Source organism: Hippoglossus hippoglossus, chromosome 2 (assembly GCF_009819705.1).
Source record: "Hippoglossus hippoglossus isolate fHipHip1 chromosome 2, fHipHip1.pri, whole genome shotgun sequence".
Lineage (NCBI taxonomy): Eukaryota > Metazoa > Chordata > Actinopteri > Pleuronectiformes > Pleuronectidae > Hippoglossus > Hippoglossus hippoglossus.
Window position 1 is genome coordinate 7,331,812 of NC_047152.1, and position 25,846 is coordinate 7,357,657.

The 25,846-nt window shown below is 44.3% G+C and overlaps 1 protein-coding gene across 1 annotated transcript in view; it reads left to right on the forward strand.

Moving 5' to 3' along the window:
* The first annotated feature begins 248 nt into the window (after positions 1-248).
* Positions 249-25,846, forward strand: part of mgat5 (alpha-1,6-mannosylglycoprotein 6-beta-N-acetylglucosaminyltransferase) — a 68,490-nt gene continuing 42,892 nt past the window's right edge. The window contains exons 1-3 of the mRNA XM_034608379.1: positions 249-396; positions 13,406-13,892; positions 17,826-17,990. Of these exons, the coding sequence (XP_034464270.1) occupies positions 13,652-13,892; positions 17,826-17,990 (406 nt within the window). The 5' untranslated portion in view covers positions 249-396; positions 13,406-13,651. The remainder of the gene's footprint in view (positions 397-13,405; positions 13,893-17,825; positions 17,991-25,846) is intronic.

The window sequence follows — 25,846 nt, forward strand, 5'->3', positions numbered from 1 at the left end:
TTTAAATGTAAAACCTGAATTCAAGATAAAGTGAGGGAATGTAAAAACGTAGAGGGGTAACAAAAGTAAACAGCGTATCTCTCTGCATTGCACGGCAGTAAGAAAGTATTAATACTATAGTAAATATGAGTAGTATTTGTAGTACTTGCACTGTAACAGTACTAATCACCTCCTCCTGCCACTGAGTGAGGTTGTGCGCTGCGAGCGGGGCGGTAACACGCACACGGTCCCTAAGCTCCGGTGGGCAGAGCGTACTGAGGCTCGTGCTGAGGACGGAGCCGCGTCTCCTCCGCAGTCTGCTCCGCGCGTCTCCGCAGCCCCTTCCCCGGGATTCTAACTCCTGTCCCCGCCGTGGAGCCTCGCCGAGAGCCGCCGGCACACGCCGCTACAGACGAGGTGAGTGGGAACACCGCCGCGGCAGGAGGAGGAGGAGGAGGAGGTGGAGGAGGTCCAGCCCCGTGTTGTGTGTGTGTTTCTCGGGGAGTGGGCGACTTGTCATTGCGGCGGTAGGTGCGTGTGTTGTCGGCGGAGCGAGCCCCGGAGCCCGCGGAGGAAAGCTAACGCGGCTAATGCAGGGGCTGTGAAAGAGTAATAACGGAACCGGTCCCATGCTAACGCTAGCCGGGCTCTCTCTCCCCCCAGCCGGTCGAGGGGGACCGGGGGGCGGTCAGAGCCGCAGCGAACAGGGGGTCCTATTGTTACCACCGGGCAGGTTTAGCTAGCACTCAAAACAAGTGACACTTCTATTAGGAGCTAATGTAGCATCACCACCAAGGTGCATGTTTACATTAGCTCCACATGATGTAGCTTCGCTTTTTAGCTGCGTGTGCTAATGTATGTGGTTGACGTCTATCTACACGAGGAGGGGAAAGGGGCTGGTTGGTAATCACAGCGGCATCCGTCCGTGTGTCACTGACAGGCGACCTTCCTCTTCTTCTACCCGGGCTGAGATGCTCTGTCCCCCGGGGGGGGGGGGGGGGAGGAGAACCAGCCACTGGCTTGTTGTACCTGAGGAGACGTGTTGCAGCCTCCAGAGGTGATTTGCTGCGTGTTGTGTGGGGGGGGGGGGGGGGGGGGGTTGATTTAAAACCCCTGCAGGCCACCAGTGTCTTCTTCTGGAAGCCCTGAGCTGAGTGGAAGCCTGGTTATTATAGATGTATGACAGAAACATGGGGTCAAAAATGATCTGCTCGGTCACTGTAATCCAGGATCTGATGGTGACAACGAAATTAAAGATGATACGTGAGGAGAGATCATCTGCAGGGATCTATCACACCCACAAGGGAAGAACCGTGCGTTCCACCAGTCTGACTTGTTTGACCACACCAGCCGTCATCCGTTGAAACAAATAGAAAACAAGGCAGCTTCTAAACCAGAAGGAAAACGTTTTTATCATGATCACACTTATTACCTACATTGTTCTGTACTATTCTAAATAAAGCAACATTAGAGTTCCTTAATGAACTCCGTCTTGTTTCGCTTCCCCTCTGCACCATGACCACATATACACCCTTTAGTTAACATTCACAAAACAAAACAAATAGTCAAATATCTGCATGTTGTATTGACTTTAGAAGCGTTTTAAAACCAGAGAGGAGGTGTTGGTCAGGTCCAACATCATCTCATGTAAATTAAGTGGATGTTTGGTTGGTTCAGTGTGCTGCTCCCTCCTAAGATAAAGAGGTCAAGTCTCCATTTTATGCCGATGACCTTGTTCTGCTATCTCCCTCTGAACAGCAACAGCTGGACGTAATAGAAAAATAGCACCAGCCCCCGTGCTCTGGCAGCGAATATGAAGAAAAGCATTTTTCAGAAAGGCCTCAGATGTCAGGAAAACAAACGCCAGTAATGAAATCATTGAACACGGCGCGAGCTGAACCTCATTTAGGAACCATAACAGCATCTGAAGTTCATTTCAACGTGGCAGCGAGTGATCTGAGAGAACCATCAAATCTCTAAGTACAATTAATAGCCCAGTTTATAACTCCCACATTACAAATAACAGTTATACATTTGATAGTGTTATCTCACTATGGGCTCTACTCAGTCGGCTTAGCACTGAACCGAACCTCTGCTTGCAGAATTCGCACGGGAAGAGTTAAACCAAAAAATGTGAAATGAGTCAGGAGATGATTGGTTCATTGGAAAAGCGCTTTGGTAATTTCCACTCTGTGACATTAGTAGGCTCATCAGGTTTAGACATGCTGATGTGATTTATCTTCTGTTATGATCATAACGGCTTCAGATGTGATTGTTTGCACTCTCTTCAGGGAAGATGTCAAAACGTCTTTGTCTGTTAAGACGTGTGTGATACGGTTTTCGACGGGTGTCCTCTTGTACATTAAAGTAAACCTTATCTTATATAGCGTGACCCAGTTAAAAAAAAAAAAAAAAAAGTCTCTCCTTTCCGTTTATGATTCTCAACTGCGAGCAAATGCTGAGTGTAGTGACCATCTAGAGGTGAGCCGCCGACTGCCCCTGGCTTTATAAAGAGTTCTTTCAGTCGCCTTTTTGCCGGAGCCCTTGGGATTATAAATCCTGAGCAAAAGGAGCTTTGCCTCGGTGGCATGCTTCACTAGCAAGAAATCGTTGGAGGGTGTGTGTGCATGTGTGTGTGAGGGAGGGAGGGGGGTGGGGGTGGGGGGGTTGTGTTGGTGGGCTCGGATGGCGAGCCAGCGGAGGCGTTGGAGGGATGAGGAAGGAGGGATTGAGGATGGAGGGGTCGAGGAGAACTGGGCTGTGGTGATGGATGCAATGCAGGGAAGTGGAACACGTGGCCTTTCTGTGATTAAAGGGCTCCTGTTCTCGCAGCACAAACACACCCCCACACACACACCCACACACACACACACACACACACACACACACACACACACACACACACACACACACACACACACACACACACACACACACACACACCTTTTCTTAGTTGTGTAGTCGATCTGGTTACTGATCTCCAATGTCCGCGATCCCAAGAAGTGACCTATTTTCTGGTGTTATTTATTGTCAGGGTCCTTACAAAGTATACATAAGGTCAGACTGATGTGTTCAATCAGCGTTTTTTAGGGGGAACGTTAGTCAGGAACTCCACTCCACCCCTCCACACTGAAGAGCCTCTTTCCCAGCAGGCAGCACACATGATTCACCCCATACAGTCGGTCCACTGTTTGGAGCGCCGGAGCTGCAAAGCGCTCATTTTCCCCCGTGCTGTACATTCGAGCTGCAGAGGGAGACGTGGTCATCGGCCGGGCGAGTCACAAAAAGCCCAGTGAATCCTCCTGAGGAGCTGTTTTCACATCCGGGCCAATGCTTAAAAGGACCAAGTAATGGTAATAATACGAAGAAGATTAGGGATTTTCAGAAGACATATATACAGCGTATGTTACGACGAGTATAAGGGCCACTTAAAGGTCATAATAATACGAGAATAAAGCCGTAATATCATGAGAATAAAGTCTTTATTTCGGCTACGTGTAATTTTAGAGGGAGAATATCAGAAGATAACTAGAATTAATTGTGTTGGGACTTTTTGCTCTCATTAAATTGCAAAGGAATTCTCATAATACTGTGACTTCTTTCTCATTAAATTACAACTTAATCCTCTTGATATTATGACTTCCTTCTCAGTTACGACCTTATTCTCAAAGTGTTCGTTCACCAATATAGCACCGATACCTTGTCAGCTGCTTCTCTCAACAAGAAGCAGAAACTCTTGAATGACAAGTATTTCTGTGGTTACAGAAACACTTGTCAGCTATACCAGCCTGTGTAAACCCCTGTCGCTGTCAGTAATTGGGCTTAGTCATCACCATCAGTGTCGCAGCAACAACTGTGTTTAAACGTTGAGCTTATAATGAACATTTTCCTGGAGTTTGTCTTGCTGGAGCTGGAGTTGTTATGTTATATGTCACAAAGATTTAAAAAAAAAAAAAAAAAGGAATGAGGACACTTTGCCACTCCTGACGCCTTTAAAGGGTTTTAGAGGATTTGGACTTGCATTAAGAGTTGAAGACCAGAATTAGGATTAGTCTAATATGAGGGAGAGTGTTATGAGTTCGACGTGCGGTGCAGCGGGTTGGGGATTTATGTGTAGTCAGTGAAAGCTCTCACAGGCTCGGTGATATCGGAGGGGAATGTTTGCATCTCATTGCATAACATCGCAATTGCGTTTAATCTGTAGAATAGCTGCGGTAGCTGAAAATATTTTTGCTTGATTTTGCATGAAGAGGATTTAGATGCTGTGCTGTGCTTCGGTGCTTTCATTTCATTCAGCGTTGCTCTGCATTTCGTGATGAGACCAACTTGTGTTATTGTAACAACAAAGTTTGTAGTGGTGACATTCACCCTCAGCATCTCATTGGTCATGGTTCAGATGCTTCTCTGTCTGGTCTGGCACGTAGTGGCAGGTTTAACTACTAACTGTACAAGGTGTTTTTTTATAGAAGTGGATATGTGACAAAATTAATAAAAAGTTCTATCCAATGCAAAGATCTTGAGTTGTATTTGTTGGTGCAACAGACAGAAGGAAGTCTCACTGAGAGAACAATGGGGGAGAGTTAGAGCAGATCCTGTGAAGTCAGTGTTGCAGTGTCGGTCATGTGCATCCACCAGAAATGATAGCTTCCCATTTTGTACAGTTTTAAAGACAGCTTTTTTTTAATCCTGTCAGATATAGAAGATAAACTGTCCTGTCCTTTGCTTTCTTGGTACTTTGGATTAACACGGGGCTTCTTTGAAAAGAAAATCAAAGTTTAGTCATTGGTATGGCTCCAATTACTCAGTACAAACAAGGATTGGAGGATAATTAAAAAGGAGCAGTGCTTTCCATTAATTACCCAGACCGTGGCGGCCCACAATAGTCTAATTTGCCCCACAGCTGTTTTGTAATGAATCAAATATATTTCTCCATTGGCAGCAATGGGGGAAATCCTGCAGGGTTGATGGGCCGCTAAAACATCCATAAAGATTTTACCAACCTCGTAGGCAGGGGCATGCAGGTAGACTCGAACCTGTGAGAGCACTAGCACACAAACAGGAGATGATTTCATCACACGCATTGATTCACATGTTCTGATTTCAGATTTGTCATAGTGAAAAGAGGATGCAGCATAAAACGACTTGATACAACTTCCCTCTGAGTAATTACGAGATTAAAACCCTGCATGAAAACATCCGTCTTGGTTGACAGTATGTTCAGGAACACAGAGAGGTAGTAAATAGGAAACCACTCAGATAAATGGATGTGTGCAGCTCCATATGCATTATATTATATTAGATATACAATGGGGCGCCTGGAGCACAAGCCAGTGGTGTTGCAAGATTTGTTTCCCAATTATTAATAATATATCAAAACAGGAAAGCCAGGTTGCACCTGTATCAACTATATATTTCCGCAAAGCATCAAAATATGAATGGGCATTAAAATCCCTGTATTAAGTGTGACTCAGCAGTGGCTCCCGAGTGGAACATAACGAGGCTGAGAGAGCCCATGAATGAGGGCAACTCCAATTTACTGCTCACGACCGTTCAACCCGTCAAATCAAAAATGTTGTCGTTTACCTTGAGATTTAAATCTGCGACGTCTCCTCTCATCCTCAGCCACAAAAAAACTGTATTAAGAAAAAAGAGAGATTAGATTATATCGTTTTCTTGTGGGTCTTGGAAGTAATTGTGTGATTGTGTTCATGGCACCAAGGGTTTAACATCCTGTCTGGGTGTGTAACACTAGACTCACACGCATGACGTTACACTATTCAAAGTGAATGAGCAGTGTTTAACTCTCATTCCCTGGCTAAAGCCTGGCTGACTTATTTTCCGGCATGCTTACCCTCCCCACCACTGGCAGTAGTAGTAAATCACATATGGTGTTTTTATTTAATTTTAATGGATTATAAAAGTTACAGGAAACCTTATTTTACGTTATTCTCTTCACAAATCCATGTGAATATGTGAACGTTTATGTGACTAAACTGTGAAATTGGTTCTATTTAAGCTGTTTAAGCCGCCAGTGGCTCCACAAAGAGCATATTAACATCGATCCGTGTGCCTCACATATTAGACAAACCTGTCTGCAGGAGGGGTGTGTCTCACACCGTGGCGTTAGCTGATCATATCTGGTTACAAGCCGGATTCACACAGGTGAGGTGGTCAAACCGCCGCAGGGCTTGTTTCTCTGGAGGGCCTAATGAATAATTAAGAGGCGGGGCTTATATGAAGAAGGCCATTAAGATGCAGGGTCACAACGGTCTCCATGGGAGCGGGGCCATATTATCAGGATCACATCTCCTTTCGCCATGCAACAGGCAACCAAGCACAGAGTTCGGCCCCCGTACACACCTTGTGTTAACATGTGGTTTTTCTGATGCGATCTCAACTGGACAGAACTAAACAAAGGTGTGAACGCACTCAGATCGGATAACACCGATGTGGTCTGGGCCACATGTGTCCGCATTCTTTTAACATTCTGGGAGAGGATTGATTGGCAGTGAGGTATTTCTCTCTCTTGGATTTGGCTTTGAAACAGTATTTGAAGATAATATGAAAACCTGATTGTCTGGGTAAGAGGAAGCTTGTCATGGCATCAGTAAAAGGGATTTTTTTGTTAATTTAAATTCCAGCACAAATACAGAATGGAACTGAAAGGAACCTCTTCCCTGTCGACGGCCTTTTCCCTTTTTAGTACATTTAGTACATTTAGGCCATTTATTCAGGATAAGTGTTTGTTTGTCTTGTCCTGTCTTTAGAGCCGTTGTGTTAAACACGAACCTCCTCGCTCACTGGTGGGTCGTTGGGGTCCCCTGAGTCAAGGTGTTAATGGCTGTCGATACCTCACCCTGCTTCTGTTTGTATCATTAAGGTCACAGGAGTTAGGGTGTGGTAGGTAGCGAGATATCAGAGGGGAAAACTTGTCTTAGTACCTGTTTTTCCAGGTTGACTAGTAATTGCCATCGCTGAACTGCATGACTGAGAATCTTCACAGATTCAATAGCTGAAGTCAAATTTTCCCACATTAATTAGCTAAACAAATATGTTCAGTTCCTCATGTTTACTTTACAAATGCCAGAAATGTTTTTTCAAACTCACAAGCACATTCAGAGGTCACAACAGGCTTTAGTTCGTAGGATATGAAAATGCACAGTATTCCTGTTTGCAATGAACTCGTGGGTGAGGCAGACAAATATCACAGTGTCACTCCGATACTCAAAACAACTTCAAGTCATGATGATTCTGATTCAAGTTGTGGAATCACGAGGGCATCTTTATTCTCTGATTTCTAAGAGGGTGTATTTACAATCATTTTCATTGATCAACGGATATAATGATATCCTTGACAAGCTTTAAAAAAAATAAAAGACTGCTGGCGACCACCAAAAGAAAGCTCTCACCTTACCTGAGGATTCAAGCTATATGAAAGCATTTCTATATTCAGGAGAAGAGTGGATACTTTTTCAAAGGGGATCCATAATTGATGGGCGAGGCTACATTTAGAGCCTATTCACTACTTTCTTTGGTTATACAACAAGCTCTCAGCGTATTTTATTTTAGTTCAGTAGACCGCTTTCTCTTTTAGACCTTGACTATCGCGTCGGCATAAATAGATTTTCCCCTGTCCAGCTTCACCTTTATGGAATTGCCGCTAAACTACACTTACAGAGATATTTTCAGCTTCAATCACAGATGCAGAGGAAATGGACAGAGCCCTTACCTCGCTCAGCCATCTGGCCTGGTCTTAACAATTCAGCATATGACAGAACAAGGTCAAAGGCTGTGTGATTAGGACTGTGCCGAAAAGATATTAAAGCCGTAGATGATTAATTTGACAAGGATGCAATATCATTGTTTACTCGGAATCCCTGCGACTTTACCATAAACCAGTTTCATCTGCAGGGACATTGAACCAAGGGCCCGTGATTGCTGAAAGATAAGACAGATAGCAATTTATTGCAAACATGGATATTGCTATTGCCTGGAGTAATCCTGTAGGTATTTGTTAATCTGAAAAGGTGTTTTTAAAGATGGAAACTGGGGAAACAAGGCTCCACTCAGTTATGTTAATGCTTAGTCCTTGGAAATTAGAAATAGACTTTACAGGGAATTCCCAGCCACAAAATGAAATCTTTTGTTTTTTGGTTCCTAGTATCTGTCTTCTATGAAACTGTTCCCAGACATGCTCTGAACTCCAAAGCGGCTTTCTGTGAAAACATAAAAAAAAAAACATTTTGCAGAACTGACAGCCACCTCGTAAAATGTCCGGAGAATGTCAGAGTGAGCCCATGTGAGGTAAATGTCAGGAGAATTCACAGCTAGTGAGTGTTGATGACGTTTCCAGAACGTGACGGACGTGAAACTGTAAGAATACAAATCTCTCAGGATGAAAAAGAGGTGTCTTAGACATAGAAAACGCAGATGTCGATGTGCTGTAAGGTTCAGAAATTTCTCTCCTCCCCCTGATTGGTACATTTTTCCCTTTTGAATTTTTGCATTCTTGACAGAAAAATGACCAAACATCTGCTGGACCTTCTAGATCCATATGTATTTAACATTTCTTGTAACACCTTGATTAAAAGCAGATGGTGTCCATTTGACTTCCTTGTGCGACTACAGAAAAGCAATTAGCTGCACCGGACTTACGTGTGTTATTTTGTTTTTGCATTTGCACCTCATTTAGATCTGTTAGTTTTTTAATTTAGCTTCAAATTCTCTCTCTATCCTGGTAAAAGCTTTTCTCCTGTGAAGGTCACCAATGCAAGGTGTGAAATGAGAAAGCTGTGAAACTGGAAGGAAACTTATTAAAGCCAAATCTGTCATTTCAGGAAGGAAATTGATGCATCACGTAGAAAATAAGCATAATTTTCTTCTTTGATTTTTTTTTTGCACAGTCACAGTTATCAAGCCCATCTTTCAAAAACATTTTCATTTCCTTGTTAGGCAGTTGGCGCAGGCCCTCCTCATTTCATGTCTGCCTCTGCTTATCGGCGCTACAGAGTGTTCGACACCATAAACCGAGAGACGAATGCAGTTTTCAAGCTGAAATTTCAGCTCGGTTGTCCCCCGACAGGAAGAACTCCTTTGTAGCAGATTTGGGAGGACAGCAATTTCTCCCAGGCTTGAATGATTCAATTGTTTCCGTCTCCACCGCCTCTTGAACCGGCAGGGTTTTTATGTGCTACTTCTTCCAGCAATGAAAAAATCATTCAGCAGGTTGTTACGTTATCATCTCAAGTTGCAAAGGATCATATATTCTGCAACCTTAGCTGGCTGTCAACACACCCGAGTTTCACTGGGCCGCTGCTGCCGAGAGCCAGAGGGCTCCCTGCCAGACAAATTAAGATCCTGAATTAGAAACCAGGAGGTAACTGAGAGGAGATGTATGCGCTGCTGCGTGTGTATTGTCTCTATATGTGCAGATTATAGACCATAGCGTGATTGGAAAGCTTCTTGACATAAAGAATGATGTTGCGGGATCAGTTTCTGTCTTAAATAGGACCGATAGGCACAATAAATAAGGGCAGACAAGAGCGGCAGCTCTGATTTGAGAATGTGTGTCTTCAGAAACGGTTGAGTCAGTGTTCCGTGTAGGTTTTGGCTCGCGATTCTTACGTCGATGTACCGCAGGGTTAGTCTGAGCAGCGTTCCCCTCTGATAAACAGCCCCACAGCCTCCCATCCTTGTCGGCGCCCGAACCAGTGAGCTCTGCCAGCCTTTTTGCTGCCCTCCTCCAACCGAGTCCCAAGCAATGAGAGACATCCGATGTTATCAGCGCTGCAGATTGCACAGCGCCACTGCCAAGGGCTTGTCTCATGAATTCACAGTGCGGTGCAGAGATACTATTTCCTACAGAATATCTTTTTTTTCCTCCACACAAATAAAATAAGAGTTGATTTGGGGATTTGCATTTTTCCTTCTTAATAGATGACCTAGTATATTTTCCTGCTTTGTTGAGATGTATACAAAGATCCCTGTCCACACATAGGACAAGCACGAGCCTTAGTCTTGAATGAATGAACGGTTATGGTGTGTCATAACCTGCTGTGAGATTCCAGCCCTGTCGGAAGCTGCTCGCAGCTGTCTCTGACCTATTTCTGAGGCTGATGGATATAAGGTGAAAAGAGTCCTTTGTGTTGCTGCCTTTTGTGTTTCTTGGGGAAGGTGCTGCTGATTTTCCTGCTGCCAGTTCAGCACTGATAGAACCCACCTCTGCTCTGCTTCAGACGCAATAATATTAGTCTCAGGAAAAGACGGATAAAGATGATTAAAATGTGAACAGGTGAGAGATTTTTTCGTTGCGTCTATTGCAAAGTTTTTTGCATCTGTTGCGGTGGCAAACTGGTCCCAAACTGTTTGAAAGAGCATAAGAAAGCCGCAGTTGAAATGCAAGGCTGCAAAAATACATCCCCTCCCCGCACTTAGCCTCATTTACCACAACAGCAGTAGAATGCAGATGAGAGAACATCTAACATCTATTTTCTTCTGGCTTGATTGCGTGCTGGAAATTTCCTTTTTTTGTTTCTCAATGCCTAAAGCCAGGGGAAATTATTTAGTTGTGTGTATATTTATTGCTTTGAGGTCAGTAAAGACCTGATGAAGTATTTAACAGCCCCACAAGTGCTGCAGGGCTTTTTCTCGTTTTGCATTATGGGCAAAGGTTTGATGGTTTGGGCGAAATGTGTTGATACCAGCGTTGTGTTCAATCAGCAATAAAGATAGCAAGCATGGAAATAGCGTATTACAGTTTAATGTCTACATTAATTAGCCTGCTGGGGTTTTTCCCCCTCACAGCTCTATGAAGATTTCCACACTGTGGAGAAAGGGGAAGAGTCTAATGTCTAGAAATGTGATATTTGTTGAATAAGCATTTCGCTTTTATCTCAAATTTGTTGACAAGGAATCCATGTGGAAATGTGTTGCCTTGAAGCGTTTACATAGGCAGGTTAAGTTGTATTAACATAGATTCTTATGTGCAGTCAATATGTTTGAGGTTAAATAAGTGGTCTTTACTTATAATTATCACTTCACATGAATTATTTCTTTTCTGGAGGCTTGGTTGTATTAAATTATTATTTTAAGCTGAACTCACAAGACAGTGTAAAATACAATATTTCAAGCTTATATGTGATACTTAAATACTGTTTTTTGACAAATTAGTTATTTGATGCATATACATTGCTTTACTTCCGACACTGTGGCTGCCTCTCCAAACTGTGGGCGTGTCACCCGCCATCTCCTGAAGGTTTAAGGACTTTATACACATACACTTCAAATAATCCAAGTCATCCCTTTAATTACTGTTACAACACAGAGAAGTTTTCACAATGAGAACAAGCAGGCTTTACGGAAGAAAGAGGCTCGAGTGTGTCACCGTATTTTCAAGAACTAACAAACAACCTATGTTTTTATTTTCAAAAACCTCAATGTCTTGATTTTCAACAGCACAAAAGTTAGAGATACTATTACAAGTAGTCCATGGCAGGCTGACATAGGTAATTTACGGGCACATGAGTGTATTCGATGCCACAAGTGTGCGTCTACAAGCAACACGTTGTTAAAGCAGCTTTAATGATTGTGTTGAGACAATGGAAAACAGTGAGGTGCAGCAGCAGAACAACGTGTAAGTAACAGGATGTGATTAAGGGTTTGAGGCTTTGTGACATTTTAAACGCTCACTGCAAGAGACAGAATGCAAACACCTTCCTCAGGCTTATCCACGTCTGCAACCCTGGTACTGTTGGTAGGACTCAAAGGGAGACAATGAAGATTATAGTGGCTATAAGCAGGTAAAACGCAATGTCAGGTTATGCTTAAATCAATGTGTGACAAGGCCCAAACCTTGACCATGTGACACCAGCCAAACAGGGAGGCACCCACCCCTGACCAGACAGTTAAGCGATTCAAAACTACAAAAATTGGCATCAAAAACAAAAGTTATCCCTCACAAATCTAACTGAAGTTTCCCCAACATTCAACCAACCACATCAGTTTAATCGGAGTCTTCAGACGGCTTCTTGTTCACAGGAAACCCGTGGGTCCAGAAAGTCCCTGCTCTGCGATTGCAACCTGAAAGCCACAGATATGATTCAGAGAATATAGCTGTAACCTCACTTTCACTGCAACTTTGAGATTAAGTTGCAATCACCTCACTGGGATTACCGACAAAGCCTGAAGGGAGAAAACTCTAGAAGCCAAATGACACTTTAGACCAAAATGTACAATGAACTAACACCAAGTTTCAAACAAGACAGCGACAAAGGGACAGGAAGATTGATCTGGTATGATACCTCACAGTTTTAAACCAGTAGGTCAATCCCATTTTTTAACCCTTCATTCGTCGCAGAAGGGCTGCTGAAAGTTAAAAAAAGTTGGGTAAAAAAAGAATAGAACGAGCATATTTAAAATTCAATTTGCGTTCTTGCTTGTCGGAAGATGGATTGTCGACTTTCAAAATGTTTATATTCTCAGGGAACTATAAACTCTCTTGCATAAATTCCACACTGCAGCATCAATCATAGACGTCCCACATTCTGAGTGAGACAAGGCTGTTTCTGTGTCGCTTCTGCTTCCAGAATAGAAGCATTTTTTATAATTTTGTTTTTTAGCAAGAAAGTCACAAGAAACACTTAATCTATAGCACCAGAACCGACAGGGCTTATTTCTCAGTTTAGAAGAGAAGATTTTAGTTGGATGTGACACTGTGTAATAGCTTTTAAGTTATTTTCCATGTGTAAAAAATTTACATTATTTGAACAAAATAATGCTGAGCCTGTCCCAGCCTCGCTCCGACCTCTCCCGTCTCGTCCACTGGTGTCACCGCTGTGCGTTCATCCCGTCGAATCTCTCGCACACAATGACCTCCAGTGGGGACACAGTGTGCCTCTGTGCTGTGTGGTCCGCTGCAGTAATAAACCAGCTGCTTTGCTTAAAGTAACATGCGTGAGGTCCGTTCCGTACTCACTCTCTGACACCTCCCGTTGGCCAACAAAATTCAAATGAACTTTGGCTGTGAAGTTAATTCTCACACTTTGAAGTTAATCCTGTTGAATCACAGTTTAACCTCAGAGAAATATTTGTTTTTATACAGCAAAGTTATCTCACATAGAGAAAGAACACTGAATTAAGAAGTCATTCTTTTATTAGTCGACCTACAGATAATTAAATGCTGATTGATCATCAATCACAGCATGAACCAAAAAAAGGTTGTGCTGAAAAACATTGGTGCATATAGGTAAAATCAACGGATTTGCAGCTGCTGGTGCTGACTCACTCTGATTGTCAATTTTGTATTTGTAATCACGTGCATGTGGGGAGAAGGCACACCCTCTTTATCTGTGTTCAGCAGACAAACCAACTAACCACGCATCTCTCTTCCCTTCCTCTCTTCCCTCCATCTCTCTCTGTCTCTCTGCAGGATGCGACAGGTCAGATTCGGTCCCTCGTGTTCCTCCTGAGCGATGACGATGGGTCAGAGGAAGAAATCATGCTGGTGAGGCCCACCAGCCGCAGCCCATCCCTGAAAAACTACCGCGGATACACCAACTGACACGACCATGACCCGTTTGCCCCCGTGATTCTCCTCCCCTGACCCCCGCACCTTCCCTCGGCCCCGATCAACCCCCCGCCACAACCCCTCCCCGTCCCGTCCCGTGAAGCCAGCATGGCGACACCCTTTCTGTGGAAGCTGTCGTCCCAGAAGCTGGGCTTCTTCCTGGTCAGCTTCGGGTTCATCTGGGGCATGATGCTGCTGCACTTCACCATCCAGCAGCGAGCCAGCCACGAGAACAGCGCTGTGCTGCGGCAACAGATCCTGGACCTCAGCAAGCGCTACATCAAAGCTCTGGCTGAGGAGAACCAAAGCGTCATGGACGGGCCCTATGTCGGTACCATGACCGCTTATGGTGAGTAGCCGGCTCATGTAACCTAACTCACTCAGACGTTAGAGTTAATTGCTCGATGACTAACTTGATTGTACAAACGTATTTTCGCTATGTATCCTCATACAGGTTTTTCCAGCTTGACCTGAATCAGTTCTTCAGCCTTCAGGTCATGAACAGCAACCATAAACTAAGCTTTAGCCAGCTGTTAATATAGTAAATGTAAAGTATTAATTGGTGTTACATGATCCATACTTTCATTTATCATCATGTGACCACGAACAGAGAGCAGAGTGGTGATGTAGGGCTGTTCTTCGCTCTCTCCCTTCCTTTTTTAAATTTAGATGGAATAGTTCTACCGCTTTCACGAAAAAAACCTGTCAGTGAGATCTAACAATGATTCAGCGACATTGGAGCTTAATAATGTAATAGCACAGGTCCAGAAGAACCTTCGATAAGTTATTCATGCCATTAATAGACCCGTATGGCTCGATGGGAGGCTTCATTAGAAACCTGAGATGGGAATTGATTGTTCTCTAATACCCAGAGAAACAACAGGATACAGTAAAGCTCCCGGAGATTAAATCAACTCCCTGAGAATGTGGAAAGAAAAGAAGCCGGGGCACTTGAAGAGAGCAGTGCGGTATTTGCATCGAGTTTACGTTTACAGGGCGTTCCTCTGCAGGAGCATTAAACTGCGTGTGTTTGGGTTTATGCAAGCGTGGAAAATGTCAAGCAGCTCAAAAACCTGAGCTGCTTATTGAAAAGCAAACCTTGACATCTGGCATATTAAATCACGGAATTAGTCATGTGTAATTCGATATGGCCTAATATTATTAATAAAGGATAAGCGAGGAAAGAAATATCTGCATAGTTCGAGTTATCCTTCTGTAAATCATGCGATTAATTTGGGTAAATATGGTCCGAACCCATGTCCGTAGACTTTCCTGTAATATCAGTCCAAGTTTCCAGGGAACAGCATCCTGTCTGGCTTGTGTTGCTGCGTTTTTATGATGGATTGATTTTTCACCGTGCTGTTGGAGCTGCGGCACAGTCTGCTGACCGCAGTCCAATATCACATCAAAATCCATTTCATGGGCTTGATTAGATAGGGGAGGCAGCAAGATCCTCGGCGCTCCCTGTGTTCACTCTACGGCCGATGATTTGCCTTGATGCCATTTGTAATGAGTTTAGGAGGAAACAGGGTTTTCCTCCGCTGCCCGTAAATGACCCATAAAGCGCTAATGCATGTGAATTTAATATTGGATCTGCTGAAAGCCTGTTTGAAGCCCAGTTGGAGCGTTGTGTTATTGTTTGGACTGTATGTTTGCAACCTGTTGAAAAGCATGAAATGTCGTCTGAGTAGCAGGCGACTTGGATGTTGAAGACAGGTTCATCTGAAAATGATTTACGATGTTTACGGCAACGTTTTTTTCAAGCTTTGTCTATATTTTCCCTAAATTCTTCCCACTAGTTGCTATTTTAAAAGCATCAGTTAAAGCTTTGGGATTTGACTTTGTTGAAAACATGAGCTTATTACTTTTATCATCTTTTAGAAAATCTAATTTCTTTGAAAGGTTCATCAGGTGATGTATTTTTTTTAACTCAGGGGCAAAATGTCCTAATTTATTTTAACTATCACGATAACAATTGCTAACTTTTTTTATAGAGCACTTTCCGAAAGAAAACAAAACACAATGAAAGACTCTCACATACAGCTGCTCCAGAAGATTTCAAGACACTATCTGGACTTTTGTTTACATCTGAAAGCAACTAAGCAGATTCCATGAGTTATTGGATCTGTGCCCGTGGACAACTTCCCTCCACTTGAACCCTTTTTTTTTTTTAAACGATGCTGTCATACCATCTCCCTCCTTCTCTGTGAGGTCACATGAGGAAGAGCGAGGATACAACCTTTTCCTTTCCCACCCCCATCCTGAAACTGATCCAAGTGGCTGGGCCTGACAAGTCACTGTATCCTGTTACAGAACTTGTTCAGCATCTCTTGTGGATTTCTTCGGTGGCGTGGACTCGTATTGCACTTGTTCTCTCTGCTGTTTACCGAGAACTCAGGGGAATCCAGCTCCCTGCAGCGACGACTGGGTGTTGTCTGAGCTTATATTGTTGGCGCTATCCTCAGTGGAAGGTCACTGCGTGCTCTTACTTCTTCTGTCTCCTCTATGTCATATTACATTGATCGGATTTGGAGATCGCTGCCTTACAGAGGACGATAAACAATAGGGATGAATGCCAGTGTTGTCACGTCTTGGCCTTAATGAAAGATGCCGTGCCATGGCACTATTCTTAAAAGCAAAGCGAAGTTAAGGGTGTTTGCTGCTGCTGGATTTGTTTTGCAACTGCCTCACCTTGTTAAGAAATATTGAGACAAGCAGAAATGTGTCCCTAGGTGCGCTATTACTCATCTGGTTACCCAGCAGCAGTGTCAGTGTACAAGAGGACAAGTATTGTTCCCAGCACCACGGATGCTTTCCAAATGCGCTGGCTAATGAAGGCCTCTGACTCAAAACATCACATTTAATTATTGGAAAAGGGAACATTTTGTTTTCAGACCCACAGCGGGTAAGAAAATCAGAGGAACCTCAGATCGAACAATTACTTTGTGGCAAAAACAAACCTTGAACTCATTTGGGTCTGTTGAAGCAAATGATCTTGTATTTTTACCAGCCCTGGGATTTTCAGCAGCATTTCTAATGTGGGGCCTCAAGCTAAAAGTTGTCATTATCGCCCTTAAGATAGAGTTTAAACCGAAACTACCATAAAAAAGAGACAGACACCATCATCTTTTCACACTGGAAAAGGAAAGGAACGCATTTCACTACAGATATCAAATAAGTTTACAATCTTTTATACCGCTCGGTGGACGCAGGCCCATGTCCTCGAGGTGAGCGTTAAATCTGGACTCAACTCTTCTTGCCCAGTGCCGTTTGTTCCGATAGCTTGGCACGGCCGCTGCCCCAGAGCTTCCCGTCTGGCGTCCCCCTGGTCTCACTGTGCTGATTTCTGTATATCAGCTCCTCCCGGCGCGCGCAGATCGTCCAAATCAGACAAACGCTCTGGCATTTGTCTTCACACGAATCGGGCTGGTGCGCCGTGCCAGGCCTTGTTGGTGCCCGTGCCAATCTCTCTGACGTGATGAGAACTGGCGTGTCAAATGCATCACAGTGAGGGAAAATGTGGCGCTCGTATGTGATAGACAAGCTGCAATTATCATCATCTGAGGAAAGCGAGCGTGATGGTCCCTGAGTCCGGCTCTGAACACATACAATAGAAGCCGATGCATTAATGAAACGATGAGTTCCTGGCTGCAGAGAAATGGCGTTTTGCAAATATAATAATTGTTATGCTGCCTGTGGAAGGTACAGCAGCTCGAAACAACTTAACATTTCTCTAAATGTCAGTGTAGTTGCTGCAGGTTACTGCGTCAGACAAATGCCCACTCTGCCATTAGCTGTGTCCTATGCAGAAACATGCTCGTGCACAGAAAGATGCCCACAGAAATGCAAAGACCCAAATTAAACAGCAAGGTCACTCGCAAAGACGCTGCGGCTCCTATTTTACATTTAAATAAGCCTCAAGCCGGAAGCCTGCAATCCAATGACTTGTCGTAGAGGGAGATGTAGCCGAGCAAGTTTCCCCAGACTCCAGGCACGCTTCCTCGTTCCAATAATTAATCATGGTTGATTGGAATCAATCAGAAGAATCTATAAAGTTCAGGCAGTATTTCATCAAGGATCTTTTGCAGCCTCGGGCAGGTTTTTGTGTCAATTTAAGCACCTGAAATACAAGTAAAAAGTGACATATTGAGATTTTAAAGAGTGGAATTCAAACCACATATTTTCAGATGCTAAAATTGTTCAATTTCTCTCGTTATTGGTTGGAGAAATAAAGCTTATTAATATTTTACTCCATGGATTTGACTCATACTCCTTCTTGCAGACTTGAAGAAGACCCTTGCAGTGTTGCTGGATAACATCATGCTGAGGCTGGGCAAGCTGGAGTCAAAGGTAGAGAACATCTACAACGGTACAGGGGGAAACCTGACCAGTGGCACCAGCACAGCCATACCCAGTGCCACCAACTCTGAGAAGGTCAACGTGGCAGGTATGTATCGTGTTTTTTTGTTCCGCTGTGTCTGCAGTGTTTGAGTGTGTATAGCAGTGAGGTTATAAACGAAGGAAAGCACAAGTATTTGTCTTAAAGGAGACATTATACTTTTTGGGCTTTTGCAATTTGTGTTCTACGTTTTTTTGTGTGTATGTAAAAGGTCTAAAAAAAGTACTGTGTTGTAGCTCTTGGACACATTTGCATTTCAAAGGCAGAGGATGAATAACAATTATTATTAACAGACTTTCCAATTATCATCTGTAGAACAACAAAATGGAGGAAAAAAAATAGAAGAAGCCATTTCATATTCCCCATAGCCAGTAACATTCCCAAGGCATCAAACCAACTAAGGTCAGTCAGTATTGCACTGTGCACAGCAGGCACTTTATAGGAGTAGACCGCATCCTTGGACATAATTCAAATAAGGCCCCTGTTCACGCTGCATGACCCGTTTTATTAGTTTTCATTGATTTTCCTGCCAGCACTCCGATGATGAATTCAGCCCGGTTGAGAGAGTGAGGTGTTGGTTTTACTGGGATCCTGCTGGGACCTGCTCCCCAGCCGCGTGCGCAGCATTTGGCAGAAGGAATGTGGAGTCTGTGCTCGGAAGCAATGTATGCAGGAATGGATTAGGCCGATTGGGCCGCACAGGGTCACGTTTGAATGGATCTAATCCTCATGGAAGCTGCGGCGCTGCCGTCTCTTATCAAAGGTTGACGCTGCCTTTGTCAGGTTTTCCTCTTTTAAAACCTCCAGTAGGATAACAGGAAGTTATCTTAATTAATGGACATGAGCTGTGTGTGGAAGTGACTGATCATTATCAAGACAATTAACACCAGAGCCTCCGCTAGACTTTCAACATGAGGCAGTATGAGGATTACATACAGTATCTGAAGCTCTTTGACAGAGTGAATGTATTACATGTTCTTTTTTGAGCAAGTGAAGGAACACAGTGTGCGGGTGTCTCTTCTGTCTTGTGTGTGTGTGTGTGTGTGTCTCTTCTTCCTACACACCTGTCAAAAGTCCTTTCAGGTGTGTGGAAGATTTGTGAGAACTAAGGGTGAGGCCGCATGAAAATCAAACGTCAATGTTTTCCTTTCACAAACACCCAGCGCAGCATCGGGATGCTAAAACAATCAGTCAGCTTGGGATTGTTTGACTTTGGCAAGTTGTCTTTGTGCCATGTTATCGGAGCGAAATACACCATTGACGAACTGTTCTACCTCCTAAACCACAGCAGTGGTTAGTTGCCCTATTAATCAATGTGTCATTTACCTCTTCAGAGACTAGATTCAAGAGGCTCGCCAACGTGTCGCAGACGTGTCACAGACGTGTCACAGACGTGTCACAGACGTGTCACAGACAGGCTGGAAGTCTAGTCGGACCAGTAGAAGCAGTAATATTAAGTGCATCTCACTCGGATTGGTTTCAGACAGAAACAACAGAATGGTTTCCTCTCCTACAATATTCTCAGTAAATGTCAGCTCTCAATCCAGCCACTGTGGACACCAATCACGTACACTGTTGTCGAGGCAGTCTTGGCTTGAGCTCCTCTGTTCTGTAGCAGTTGTGCCTCAATCCGTGACACATGTCAATAAAGCTGAGGCTCCCTGTTTGCTCGAAACATCCTGCGGTACCTTGAGAGGCAACATTTGGATCCCGAATGCAGGTCAAGCTGACAAAGTGGCACCCACATCTCTCTTGGCAATGAAATAAAGGCCCCAAGCACTCCAGAGTCTCCACTGGAGCATGTCTCCTGTCTCGGAGTGGGTGGCAGGCAGCGCCGTTGCCAGCTTCGCCAGTGCTCCTCCTTGACTGTAAGGCAATTACAGAGATAAGACTCTGGACAGTGAGGGAACATGCCTGCCTTTCAGAGAGGCTGCTATCAAGATGGAGTGGAGCAGCAGCCCTGGGACTGCGTTATTTCCACCTCAATTGTATACATTTTAGCCAAGGACTCTGGCATGTCAGGGCCCGTCCCTGGGCCTTGTTAGTATTCACAGTTTGTGCCTGGATTTTATTCTGTCTGGCTCGGAGTCGAGGATGGGTTGAAGGGAAGTTTCCATCCAGAATTAGCACACAGTTTTTTATTGAATTATTGCATGTTTCCATCCACTGCTGTTATGCAAACAGTAGGAGTTAGACACACAGGGAACAAGTGTTGACATAAATTCTCCAGTAATGTGCCATTAAACTACTGCAGAAGAAGAGGGTCTTGTATGAAACCTGTTTGTCTTGTATTTCAACTGACAGCCTAAAGGAATTCTGAGTCCTTCTTTGACCCCGGGCTAAAGGGGCTGGGATACCTGTCAACTGACACACTGCTAGGGGCCATTAAAGCCATTGACGTACACCCCAAATACTGTCTTTTGAATCTATTACCGATAAAAGAAGATAGATTGTCTCACTATTTCATCAGAAACAAAGCCTCACACTGAGCCGCATGTTGACCTTTGTCATTATGACACCTACAGTACCTCCACCGAGTCTCCTGCTACTCTGCTGATGGTGTGAACCGACAGCTGTGCACACATTGTGGAACACCGTCATATTCTTTTGATTGCTCATCTCACAAAAAAAATGTGACCCTCTCTCATTGCTTTACTCTCATGCTCCGCTGTGTGCAGATAGAAAACCACAGTGACTGTTTGAGGAACGGTGTTGACACACCACAATTCTTACGCGCTGCCTCGCAAGCTCTGCCTGTGCACAGGAATAGCTTCGGCCTTGTGCCGCATTGCATTTAGCCGAGGGCGGCAGGCACGGAAGACCCTTGTTGGATGAAAACAAGTCGATCTGGCCTTGGTCACTGCTTAGCAGGAGGCAAATGGGACTCTGTTCAACAGCAGTCTGTGATACTCTGGCTTGACGTGTCCCACTGATGAAGCTAATCAACCTCCACAGTGGTGCTTCATCTCTGGGCCTCAAAGACACCCCACTACAGACGTAATGAATGGTCAGCTGGTTACTTGCAGCTGTGTCACTGGCTACGATATATTTCTCCAGCCCTTGTGAGTAATTCAACTTGTCAAAGTGCCCTCAATCTCTGCTGCACTGCCGGTGACACACGGCTGATTTGCAGTGTTCAGTCGCCGTGACACAGCCGCCTTTTTTCAGTAAACAGGGACCTGTGCCTTCACAGCTCAGGGCGTCCTCGCTGCTTTGTCTCTTTCACCTATCGATCCCGTTGCATCTCTGTTTGCTAGTCGCAGTGAAAGATGAGATCCAAAGCCTTAATGTCAACAAAGGAACGGGACGAGGATAGAATTTCAGACGCCGAACTTGTTACGTCATTAATCCCTGACCTTTATTGTGCTTTATAGATATTTCGCTATGCTCTTACTCGCCCAGAGGAGGAAGACGAGGTGGATTTCAAGGATTCTTTTGAGTCGGCATTCATTTTTACACTGAAAACACCTCGTGGGCCTCATTCTTGGATTCAGAGCAGAGTCTGTGCTCTCCATTATGTTCTGGAGGGTCTGTGTACCTCCTCAGCCTGCAGATCGATACTAATAAAGTACACACATACACATGAACCCACTCGGTGCTAATAAGTCACTGAGATATGCTGTCAGCCCCTGCACGCTCTAAAACACCAGCGTGAATCCAGACACTCATCAGCCTGCAGGCTAATGTAAATTACACAGCAGAATATTCACTGGAAGCTTAAATAACTTGGGTTCAAGCCCCAAAGAGCTTTTGTGTCTGTTTACTGTTATTATCATTTTTTACGAGTAATAATATTTATAGTTTTTCCTCTACCACAGTTTAAAGCTGGAGTGAACTATAGAGACATTATTACTTGGCCCATTAACTGGGAATGGTTTCCGAGTTCAATTGGCGAGATGGTTTTGCAATTCATGGCCAAAAAGACCGTAAAAAATCCGCCATGATTGAATTGTCATCGTTTAAAAATTTTTGTCTGTCGGGATCATTCAGCCAAGATCGTTAAAAGTTGCATAAAGCTGGTTGATTTCTTGTTTTTGGGGTTTTCAAGATATTGACCAATTAACTTCACCAGGGCAGATTTTGGGGGATTTTATATCCATTTAAGTTTTCTTACAAGTTACAGAAATATAACGTGTCTGCTGTGGCTGCCTCTCAATGAACGCCACAGTCTGCCAGTATAATTAAAGCAGCAGGAGATGGCAAAGCTCGGTTTACAAGCAATTTAATTATATATATAGTAAAGAGAGTTTATACAGAGGCTGTTATTAATTAAGTAAAATCATGGTGGGTAACACACACACACACATTGTGAAGGTATTTTGAATCGAGGGGGGGATGGTGGACACCTCTGCCAACATTAAAATCGTACAACTGCATGTCTTACCTCCTTTTTGGTATTTTAGCGTTATTGCATCATAACTTTAATGTTCAGGTCTGAGTTGCTATGGTAATCATTGTTATGCCTCTGTGCCGTGAACAGCCCTTGGCCTGAGGCATCACGTTGCCCAGTTGTGCCTTTGTCCGCTCGTCCTTCCCTTTTTAACACGATAACTCAAGAACGGCTCGAGGGAACTTATTCGAATTTGGCTCAAATGTTCACTTGGACACAAAGATTAGATTTTGGTGGTTTGGTGTGAACGTGATGTATCGGGATCACCTGCAGGGGAATTTCATTACATGTAGCACAAACATTCACTTAGACTTGAGGGTGAGCTGATTTGAATTTGGCTGGTAAGGTGACCTCATATGATTCTGGGAAATACATTTATGTTGATTGAAACTGTACTGGTTGGTAGAGACAGGCCGGTAATTCCAGTTTAGAGTGTCTTCGATTACATCACTGAGTTATGATTCGTCATTTCAATCAGTCAAACACGAGACACATTGTCCTTTTTTAAGCTTCAACAGCGAGACAGTAAAAAACTTGCCGCACTCACATTATGAGTCTGTTTTTTTAACCACTAGACTTGACTTTTGACAGGTTTGATGTCGCGATAGTGGAGAGGAAGTGTCTCTCACGACCACATCCTGTTCTGACCTGCCTATGCGAGAGTCTGACGCTGACTGAGCGTCTTCAGGACTTTCCCGCCAATGCACACCGAAATACAACAAGCACGCATGGACATGCCTTTCCACTATGTGTGGACATACTTTTTCGTTTGTGTGAGGAATCCGTCCCAGCAAAACCACGTGTGTGTGTGTGTGTGTGTGTGTGTGTGTGTGTGTGTGTGTGTGTGTGTGTGTGTGTGTGTGTGTGTGTGTGTGTGTGTGTGTGTGTGTGTGTGTGTGTGTGTGTGTGTGTGTGTGTGTGTGTGTGAGTTCTGTAGCTCATGTTCTGCTATGGCAGGTCCCTGGAGACCCCCCCCCCCCCCATATGGAGAGCATCAGGCCTTCTTAGAGCTGGGTTGTAAACAAACAGCAAAGAAGCTGCAGACAGTTTTGCTTTCATCAACTTTCCTGCCTGGCACTGCATACAGAACATGGCAACGCCTTACTGAGTTCTCGGGAATCCGATCACAAACAAGTGAAGACAGAAGAACTTCTTGAATAGCTATGATGCATGAAATCCATTCATTCATCTTTACCGTAGTTTAAAAAGCATATGTTGTGGTAGTCATCAGATCGGACTCCACATTTGTTCGTGGGCTTTGCTGCTGCAGTCTTACTCCCCGACACAGAGGCTGAGAGCAAACTGCAGCATAACAGGACTTGAATGAGATTCAGCTTCTTAGTAATCGGCTGTGAAACCGTTTGAATCGATAAAATCAAAAGTGAGTTTAGGTCAGTTCGGGGGAAAAACACACATATGAAACATATCCCTCACGTTCACACACCACTCCGCTTCACCCTCACCCCCACGCACACACACACACACACACTCTCCTCGCCCCCCCCCACAGGCAGGCCCATCGTTCTCGAGGTTGCGGCTGATGAAGGGGCAGGGGTGGGCTGGGAGGAACATCTGGGGCTGACACACCATTGGTCGGGACACGTGCGCCCCTGCTTTTTTTTAACTTACATTTCTCCTCTCGCCTTAGTTCAATGCAGTGAATGTTTTGCACAGACTTCACCGATTATGAAATTTTAAGAAATGCTGTGCAATTTCGGAGGGGGGGGTGTTATTCTCAGAACTCCAGCATTTCAAAGCAAAGGAAATAAAGATTTTCTCCTCCCCCCTGTCTTCTGGATACTGTGCTGCTCTGCTTCTCTGTGTATGCAGCACTGAGTCTCCTCTTTTCTCTGTATCCTCTTTCCTCCATTGTCTCCTCTTTCGCTGTGCCAGTATTGGTCCTGTGAAGCCAAAGCCCTGCTCCTGTAGGAATACAATCTGCTCTGCTTCCTGCTACCCAAAAAAATCAGCCATTTCCCTGGGCACTTTTAAAAGATAATAATGCACATGCAAACAGCCTCACGTGTGCACGTGATGCACACAAACATCCCACAGCACCTCCGGCCTCACGCTACATTTCCTCGGAGAACGCTTTTCTTCAGGAAAGAGCGGCGAATCAGAGGATAGAGCAGCACATGGAGACGCACACACTGGAGCTGAGGGTTTAATGCAAAAAATGGATTTGCACCCGGTGACTAACAAGTGTGTAATCGCACAGTTGTTCACGGACGTGTTTTAGTCCTACAGAAAAATAAAAACTGATCTTTTTTTGGGTTCCTCATTATGCAGCGCTGTGGCTCGGAAGCTGCTTCTCTAATGACAACAGAGAATATTTTCAGCTCCACTGCAGAGCTCGCCAGTTACACTAAAGCCTCCACTCTCTCACTTTTGGGAAGTGCATATTTCCAGCAGCTAACCCAAAAAATGTTTTTCTTAAAGGAAGCTGTTCGAAGGGAAATGGAGCATTTGTATAAAACCTGTATGAGGCTGTATTCAGTTTGATTTTTAAGTCCAATGCGTCTCCTCACAATAAGTTCACAGCCACGGAAGCCCAGCACGTTTCACGGCTTAAACCCACAGCTATCCAGCGTTTGTCCGAATCAAACAGTGGAACATTAGTCATAGCTCTGTAGCGATGAGAGCTAATCAAGATTTTCCGGCCGCCTTCTGTCCTTGCGCTGCTCTCTGTGGCAAAATCCAAATCTCGCTCCTCGGATATTTTTGGGAGAGAGAGGAGTGGGCCGATCAGATTGCTCTCGCACAAAAGAGGGCTTGATTACAGCCAGACGCTGTGAACTTTGCAGCAGAGGAACGGGGAGAGAAATAGGAAACTTTGTGGGCCAGAGAGCGGGGTTACATGGGGGGAAATCTGGATCTGTTCTCCTTCTTTTTTTTTTTCTGCCTCCGGGCCTTTGCTGTGGAACACTTGTGTGGACCGGAGGCGGTGCGACGCATGTGTTTTGACCAGCTCCAAACACGTGTCCTATACAGTGGGAAGCCCCTCTGTTGTTTTTGTTGCTCCGCTGTGTGCCTATAGGTGGCGGGTTCCTCGAGAAGTGTTTTCCACTTGGTTTGGAGGTTTCATCTGAAATGTACATTAAATCCACACCATGTGATCTAAGCATTGGGTATAGATAGGAAGCTGTGTAAGCTATTTTGATCAGGGCTGAATTTAGACACTGACCAATGTCGCATTATCTCTTCTAACATATGTCACATAATTCCCTGCTCTCCTCACGAGCTATTTCCATGCTCCACTCGTCCCAGATGAGATAACAGCGACAAGGGAGTAAGTATTTCAGGGCATGTGAGGAACCACAAACAAAACACAACTAATGCATCTTGGCTGCAGAGACATCAGTGGGTTAGCCAGCCATCTTTAAGATTAACTCAGTTCTTCACTAACCTGCCCTGGAGCAAATTAGAAAACTGCGGACATTCTTCCACCAGGAACCAGTCATGGACAAAAGACCTGATTTTCCAATAAACTGAAGAAAGAGAAAGAGATCTGTAA